The sequence below is a fragment of the Salvelinus namaycush genome, unplaced genomic scaffold, assembly GCF_016432855.1.
Source record: "Salvelinus namaycush isolate Seneca unplaced genomic scaffold, SaNama_1.0 Scaffold1420, whole genome shotgun sequence".
Lineage (NCBI taxonomy): Eukaryota > Metazoa > Chordata > Actinopteri > Salmoniformes > Salmonidae > Salvelinus > Salvelinus namaycush.
Genome location: NW_024058143.1, coordinates 16036 through 25000, shown reverse-complemented (window position 1 = coordinate 25000; position 8965 = coordinate 16036). Strand labels below are relative to the sequence as shown.

At 49.3% G+C, this 8965-nt stretch overlaps 1 protein-coding gene across 1 annotated transcript in view; it reads left to right on the top strand.

Annotated features, from left to right (window-relative positions):
- The window catches only part of LOC120036669 (ELKS/Rab6-interacting/CAST family member 1-like), a 36643-nt gene extending 30054 nt beyond the window's left edge, over positions 1–6589 (top strand). The window contains exon 3 of the mRNA XM_038983056.1: positions 6584–6589. Within this exon, the coding sequence (XP_038838984.1) occupies positions 6584–6589 (6 nt within the window). The remainder of the gene's footprint in view (positions 1–6583) is intronic.
- Positions 6590–8965: the final 2376 nt, after the last annotated feature.

The window sequence follows — 8965 nt, the reverse complement described above, 5'->3', positions numbered from 1 at the left end:
AGAGTAGCTGCTGCCTTGGCAGGAACTAATGAGGATCCATAATAAACCCCAGGAAGAGTAGCTGTTGTCTTGACAGGAACTAATGAGGATCCATAATAAACCCCAGGAAGAGTAGCTGTTGTCTTGACAGGAACTAATGAGGATCCATAATAAACCCCAGGAAGAGTAGCTGCTGTCTTGACAGGAACTAATGAGGATCCATAATAAACCCCAGGAAGAGTAGCTGCTGCATTGACAGGAACTAATGGGGATCCTAATAAACCCCAGGAAGAGTAGCTGCTGCCTTGACAGGAACTAATGAGGATCCTAATAAACCCCAGGAAGAGTAGCTGCTGCTTTGACAGGAACTAATGGGGATCCTAATAAACCCCAGGAAGAGTAGCTGCTGTCTTGACAGGAACTAATGAGGATCCATAATAAACCCCAGGAAGAGTAGCTGCTGTCTTGACAGGAACTAATGAGGATCCATAATAAACCCCAGGAAGAGTAGCTGCTGTCTTGACAGGAACTAATGAGGATCCATAATAAACCCCAGGAAGAGTAGCTGCTGCCTTGACAGGAACTAATGAGGATCCATAATAAACCCCAGGAAGAGTAGCTGCTGTCTTGGCAGGAACTAATGAGGATCCATAATAAACCCCAGGAAGAGTAGCTGCTGTCTTGACAGGAACTAATGAGGATCCATAATAAACCCCAGGAAGAGTAGCTGCTGCCTTGACAGGAACTAATGAGGATCCATAATAAACCCCAGGAAGAGTAGCTGTTGTCTTGACAGGAACTAATGAGGATCCATAATAAACCCCAGGAAGAGTAGCTGCTGCCTTGACAGGAACTAATGAGAATCCATAATAAACCACAGGAAGAGTAGCTGCTGCCTTGGCAGGAACTAATGGGGATCCATAATAAACCCCAGGAAGAGTAGCTGTTGTCTTGACAGGAACTAATGAGGATCCATAATAAACCCCAGGAAGAGTAGCTGCTGTCTTGGCAGGAACTAATGAGGATCCATAATAAACCCCAGGAAGAGTAGCTGCTGTCTTGACAGGAACTAATGAGGATCCATAATAAACCCCAGGAAGAGTAGCTGCTGCCTTGACAGGAACTAATGAGGATCCATAATAAACCCCAGGAAGAGTAGCTGTTGTCTTGACAGGAACTAATGAGGATCCATAATAAACCCCAGGAAGAGTAGCTGCTGTCTTGACAGGAACTAATGGGGATCCATAATAAACCCCAGGAGAGTAGCTGTTGTCTTGACAGGAACTAATGAGGATCCATAATAAACCACAGGAAGAGTAGCTGCTGCCTTGACAGGAACTAATGAGGATCTATAATAAACCCCAGGAAGAGTAACTGCTGCCTTGACAGGAACTAATGAGGATCCATAATAAACCCCAGGAAGAGTAGCTGCTGCCTTGACAGGAACTAATGGGGATCCATAATAAACCCCAGGAAGAGTAACTGCTGCCTTGACAGGAACTAATGAGGATCCATAATAAACCCCAGGAAGAGTAGCTGCTGCTTTGGCAGGAACTAATGAGGATCCATAATAAATACATTACAAACACACTGAATGTAACAAACACACAAGGAGCTTCACAATCATCTGCATATCAGTGGTGGAATTAGACCCATTTTCTCAAGTTTCATTTTATTTTATTATTTTAAATTTTAAATTTAACCTTTATTTAACCTTTATTTAACCAGGCAAGTTAGTTAAGAACACATCCTTATTTCAATGACGGCCTAGGAACAGTGGGTTAACTGCCTTGTTCAGGGGCAGAACGACAGATTCGATCTAGCAACCTTTCGGTTACTGGGCCAACATTCTAACCACTAGGCTTCCTGCCGCCGCTTCATCTCTACAAGTCCTCTCTGTTACACACAGAGCTCTACCTCAGAGCCCTCCTCTGTTTCTCCCCCCATCCTTCCATCACTTCCGTGTCTCCTGGCCAAAAGTCCACGGTGTTTGTGTTACCTTGTACACACTAATGCACTAGGCTGGCATCTCTTGGGCCCACAGTTAATGGCATGATTTAGACCCACGTCAATGCCCCTCAGCGAAGGCCTTCCGTCAAAACCCTCCGTTATACACACTCCTGAAGTAGCAACTCAGAGAACTGCCTCCCCTGTCTTATAGCAATGCATCGCCATGCATGCCAAAACCCTGAATACCGTGCCAACCCCCTGAAATACATTGCCAACCCCCTGAATACCGTGCCAATGGGGTCTGTTTACGTGGTACGGGTGTGTGTGTGTTTGTGTCCCGTCTTCATTTGGCAAATAAATAACTCCATCGCTCTATGAAGAAACAGGTACCTTTAACGTCAGTTTATATCAGCTGCTTGGCTGGTCTGACACACACACACACACACACACACACACACACACACACACACACACACACACACACACACACACACACACACACACACACACACACACACACACACACACACACACACACACATATTGCTGTGTGTCTGTTTGTGTAAGGTGAGGGATGGTCTGTCATTGTGTCAAAAGGGAGTAACAGCATACCACAGCAGTGTCTTTATTAGGGGTGCACATTTTGGGGAATATTCAGAGGTGGAAACTTTCCATCAGTCAGGAAGTTAAAGCTTGGTTGCAAATGGGTCTTCCAAATGGACAATGACCCCAAGCATTCTTCCAAAGTTGTGGCAAAATGGCTTAAGGACAACAAAGTCAAGGTATTGGAGTGGCCATCACAAAGCCCTGACCTCAATCATATAGAACATTTGTGGGCAGAACTGGAAAAGAGTGTGCGAGCAAGGAGGCCTACAAACCTGACTCAGTTACACCAGCTCTGTCAGGAGGAATGGGCCAAAATTCAGCCAACTTATTGTGGGAAGCTTGTGGAAGGCTACCCAAAACGTTTGACCCAGGTTAAACAATTTAAAGGCAATGCTACCAAATACTAATTGAGTGTATGTAAACTTCTGACCCACTGGGAATGTGATGAAAGAAATAAAAGCTGAAATAAATCATTCTCTCTACTATTATTCTGAGATTTCACATTCTTAAAATAAAGTGGTGATCCTAACTGACCTAAGACGGACTTTTTACTAGGATTAAATGTTTAAATGTATTTGGCTAAGGTGTATGTAAACTTCTGACTTCAACTGTTGCTGATTTGGCACAGTATTTGCAAATGTACACAGCCTTTTCTTCTACATTAGCTACAGGGAAATGTCTCCACACATCAGATAGTGCCAGTTGCATTTTCCTGTAAAGATTAGAAAAAAATGAGTAAAAAAATTCCAAATACAAATCCATGTACAGATAAATAGTTAAGCAGTAAGATTAAACATCTCCTTTGTAAGTTAAATGTTTAAAAATAAAACATGTATGGAAACAGGTGAATTAACACTCCTCAGTTAGCAGGCTCAAGCAAGCTAAAACCCACATGGTAGCAAATACTAACTAGCAGAAATTGTTAATAGGTTAGAAATTATTTAAACACACTTTGCTGTAGGCTACTATTTACTAGTAAACAAATTTACTAGTTAACAAATTCCCCAAATTCCCGGGCTTAACTTCCCATTGAAAGAATGGGAAGAATTCTGGAAAATTACCCGAAAAGTTTCCAACCCTTTGCAACCCTAGTCTTTATACCAGCCTACTGGAGAGAGACCATCACACTGGAATAACCCTGAATGACTCATCTGAGGTGGACAGACTGAGGACGGCAAACAGGGACTCTCGCTGCCCAGAATATGGAAGCTGGACAGATTGAGGGGATCAATGAGGTCACTCCCTTTCTGTCCACTAATGGAGTTTTGGCCGTGGATGTATTTCCTCCTTCTCCTCCCTGTCACTCTTAATCACAATAAAACTCCTGTAGAGTCTCCTAATGGTTTGTTTTACAATAACTTCATTAACAAAGAGCTTTTCATACACGAGACATTTCCCAATGAGTGAACCTGGGCTCGGGACCCAACCATACAATGCTGTCTCCTCCACATCCATTCCTCCCCACCCCAGTCACTGCCTGACTCCACCCCAGGAAGGGGTGTAGGGTGGACGTGTCACGGTCTGGTTCCCCCTCGTTCACCTGGGCTATGACCTGATGGGCCCTGGTCAAAAGTAGTGCACTATATAGGCAGTAGGGTTCTATTTGGGACACAGTCCTGGTCCGGTCCAGGCTGGGCACCACCAGGCTTCAGGCAGGGTGGACCTTTAGTTTCCCCCTTGAGGTTCATTATATCTGGGCTCTAGTAGGGGCCCTCCGCTTCCAGGGACTTCCAGACTCATAGAGCTAGTGTGTGTGTGTGTGTGTGTGTGTGTGTGTGTGTGTGTGTGTGTGTGTGTGTGTGTGTGTGTGTGTGTGTGTGTGTGTGTGTGTGTGTGTGTGTGTGTGTGTGTGTGTGTGTGTGTGTGTGTGTGTGTGTGTGTGTGTGTGTGTGTGTGTGAGGGGACTTCCAGGCTTAATGATCCAGGATCTATGGCCAGGGGCCAGCACGCAGGGCCAGGCTGTGGGAGAGGAAGGCTGGGTACAGGGAGCAGACTGGATGGGGACTGCTGGTGCTCAGTCTCTTTCTCTAACACACAAACCCATGCAGGAAGGCAGAGACATAGCTAGTTATTTATGCCACCTGCTCTATATCCAGGTCCAATGTTAACCCCGGCCACAGGAACACCAGGGGGATAAACCCCACAGCCAGCACAGGAAAGAGAGACTAACAACTATTTAACTATTCAACCCAGGAGGAGCCAGCCAAGCTAGCCGAGCCAAAATGACATTTTTGGGGCATTTACCTGGAAATGCGCTTTTAAATCACTTTTAAATAGTTCTGAAAGTGATCCCTATAGGCCTGTTGTCCGTACATACACATAGTGAGCATTACCCAGGGTTCATTAAGAGCACGCCCCCCGTCACACACTCATCCTGCTCTGTTTGTTTTCTCTCTTCTTTTCCTCCTCCTCTCCATCCTCTCTGTCTCTGGTGTTCTCCTCCTCCTCTCCTCCTCTCTGTCTCTGGTGTTCTCCTCCATCCTCTCTGTCTGGTGTTCTCCTCCTCCTCTCCATCCTCTCTGTCTCTGGTGTTCTCCTCCTCCTCTCCATCCTCTCTGTCTCTGGTGTTCTCCTCCTCCTCTCCTCCTCTCTGTCTCTGGTGTTCTCCTCCATCCTCTCTGTCTGGTGTTCTCCTCCTCCTCTCCATCCTCTCTGTCTCTGGTGTTCTCCTCCATCCTCTCCATCCTCTCTGTCTCTGGTGTTCTCCTCCTCCTCTCCATCCTCTCTGTCTCTGGTGTTCTCCTCCATCCTCTCCATCCTCTCTGTCTCTGGTGTTCTCCTCCTCCTCTCCATCCTCTCTGTCTCTGGTGTTCTCCTCCTCCTCTCCTCCTATCTGTCTCTGGTGTTCTCCTCCTCCTCTCCTCCTCTCTGTCTCTGGTGTTCTCCTCCTCCTCTCCTCCTCTCTCTCTCTGGTGTTCTCCTCCTCCTCTCCATCCTCTCTGTCTCTGGTGTTCTCCTCCTCCTTTCCATCCTCTCTGTCTCTGGTGTTCTCCTCCTCCTCTCCTCCTCTCTGTCTCTGGTGTTCTCCTCCTCCTCTCCTCCTCTCTGTCTCTGGTGTTCTCCTCCTCCTCTCCATCCTCTCTGTCTCTGGTGTTCTCCTCCTCCTCTCCATCCTCTCTGTCTCTGGTGTTCTCCTCCTCCTCTCCATCCTCTCTGTCTCTGGTGTTCTCCTCCTCCTCTCTGTCTCTGGTGTTCTCCTCCTCCTCTCTGTCTCTGGTGTTCTCCTCCTCCTCTCCATCCTCTCTGTCTCTGGTGTTCTCCTCCTCCTCTCTGTCTCTGGTGTTCTCCTCCATCCTCTCTGTCTCTGGTGTTCTCCTCCTCCTCTCCTCCTCTCTGTCTCTGGTGTTCTCCTCCTCCTCTCCATCCTCTCTGTCTCTGGTGTTCTCCTCCTCCTCTCCATCCTCTCTGTCTGGTGTTCTCCTCCTCCTCTCCATCCTCTCTGTCTCTGGTGTTCTCCTCCATCCTCTCTGTCTCTAGTGTTCTCCTCCTCCTCTCCTCCTCTCTGTCTCTGGTGTTCTCCTCCATCCTCTCTGTCTCTAGTGTTCTCCTCCTCCTCTCCTCCTCTCTGTCTCTGGTGTTCTCCTCCTCCTCTCCATCCTCTCTGTCTCTGGTGTTCTCCTCCTCCTCTCCATCCTCTCTGTCTCTGGTGTTCTCCTCCTCCTCTCCATCCTCTCTGTCTCTGGTGTTCTCCTCCTCCTCTCCATCCTCTCTGTCTCTGGTGTTCTCCTCCTCCTCTCCATCCTCTCTGTCTCTGGTGTTCTCCTCATCCTCTCCATCCTCTCTGTCTCTGGTGTTCTCCTCCATCCTCTCTGTCTCTGGTGTTCTCCTCCTCCTCTCTGTCTCTGGTGTTCTCCTCCTCCTCTCCATCCTCTCTGTCTCTGGTGTTCTCCTCCTCCTCTCCATCCTCTCTGTCTCTGGTGTTCTCCTCCTCCTCTCCGTCTCTGGTGTTCTCCTCCTCCTCTCCATCCTCTCTGTCTTTGGTGTTCTCCTCCATCCTCTCTGTCTCTGGTGTTCTCCTGTTTTATATATACTTTCTGTATGTTTTCAGGTTTGAGAACATAGAAACATCGACAACCATAACAATACAACATCCCCAGTCCTTTACCCCCCCCCCCCCTCCACACCCCCCACAAGGCATCAGACGACAACAGAAACAAACCAAAATAAGATACACAAAAGAGAGAAAATATAATATACAATGAATAAAATAGGTGTCACAATAACAATGGAATCCTATTTGCAGCCTGTAGCCACGGACACAGGACATAACTGTCTCTACAGAGGAAACAGTAGTGATTGTCCACGGTCAGTTGAAACAGCATCTGACCTACGACAGATCTCTTCTAAGTGTTACTGTAAAGACTGGGGCTCTTGGTGAAGTATTGGACATCAGCTAGAGTCATCCACTATTTATACAGCCCGGCAGCACAGCACGTCTCCGCTGAGCTGAAGAGACCCCGTTCCCCTCTCTACTAGGAGGACAGAGACCCCGTTCCCCTCTCTACTAGGAGGACAGAGACCCCGTTCCCCTCTCTACTAGGAGGACAGAGACCCCTTCCCCCTCTCTACTAGGAGGACAGAGACCCCTTCCCCTCTCTACTAGGAGGACAGAGACCCCTTTCCCCTCTCTACTAGGAGGACAGAGACCCCGTTCCCCTCTCTACTAGGAGGACAGAGACCCCTTCCCCCTCTCTACTAGGAGGACAGAGACCCCGTTCCCCTCTCTACTAGGAGGACAGAGACCCCTTCCCCCTCTCTACTAGGAGGACAGAGACCCCTTTCCCCTCTCTACTAGGAGGACAGAGACCTCTTTCCCCTCTCTACTAGGAGGACAGAGACCCCTTTCCCCTCTCTACTAGGAGGACAGAGACCCCGTTCCCCTCTCTACTAGGAGGACAGAGACCCCTTTCCCCTCTCTACTAGGAGGACAGAGACCCCTTTCCCCTCTCTACTAGGAGGACAGAGACCCCTTCCCCCTCTCTACTAGGAGGACAGAGACCCCGTTCCCCTCTCTACTAGGAGGACAGAGACCCCGTTCCCCTCTCTACTAGGAGGACAGAGACCCCTTTCCCCTCTCTACTAGGAGGACAGAGACCTCTTTCCCCTCTCTACTAGGAGGACAGAGACCCCTTTCCCCTCTCTACTAGGAGGACAGAGACCCCTTTCCCCTCTCTACTAGGATGACAGAGACTTCTTTCCCCTCTCTACTAGGAGGACAGAGACCCCTTTCCCCTCTCTACTAGGAGGACAGAGACCTCTTTCCCCTCTCTACTAGGAGGACAGAGACCTCTTTCCCCTCTCTACTAGGAGGACAGAGACCCCTTTCCCCTCTCTACTAGGAGGACAGAGACCTCTTTCCCCTCTCTACTAGGAGGACAGAGACCCCTTTCCCCTCTCTACTAGGAGGACAGAGACCCCTTCCCCCTCTCTACTAGGAGGACAGAGACCCCTTTCCCCTCTCTACTAGGAGGACAGAGACCTCTTTCCCCTCTCTACTAGGAGGGCAGAGACCCCTTTCCCCTCTCTACTAGGAGGACAGAGACCCCTTTCCCCTCTCTACTAGGAGGACAGAGACCCCTTTCCCCTCTCTACTAGGAGGACAGAGACCCCTTTCCCCTCTCTACTAGGAGGACAGAGACCCCTTCCCCCTCTCTACTAGGAGGACAGAGACCCCTTTCCCCTCTCTACTAGGAGGACAGAGACCTCTTTCCCCTCTCTACTAGGAGGGCAGAGACCCCTTTCCCCTCTCTACTAGGAGGACAGAGACCCCTTTCCCCTCTCTACTAGGAGGACAGAGACCTCTTTCCCCTCTCTACTAGGAGGACAGAGACCTCTTTCCCCTCTCTACTAGGAGGACAGAGACCCCTTTCCCCTCTCTACTAGGAGGACAGAGACCTCTTTCCCCTCTCTACTAGGAGGACAGAGACCCCTTTCCCCTCTCTACTAGGAGGACAGAGACCCCTTCCCCCTCTCTACTAGGAGGACAGAGACCCCTTTCCCCTCTCTACTAGGAGGACAGAGACCCCTTTCCCCTCTCTACTAGGAGGACAGAGACCTCTTTCCCCTCTCTACTAGGAGGACAGAGACCCTTTCCCCTCTCTACTAGGAGGACAGAGACCTCTTTCCCCTCTCTACTAGGAGGACAGAGACCCATTCCCCTCTCTACTAGGAGGACAGAGACCCCGTTCCCCTCTCTACTAGGAGGACAGAGACCCCTTCCCCCTCTCTACTAGGAGGACAGAGACCCCTTCCCCTCTCTACTAGGAGGACAGAGACCCATTCCCCTCTCTACTAGGAGGACAGAGACCCCTTTCCCCTCTATACTAGGAGGACAGAGACCCCGTTCCCCTCTCTACTAGGAGGACAGAGACCCCTTTCCCCTCTCTACTAGGAGGACAGAGACCCCTTTCCCCTCTATACTAGGAGGACA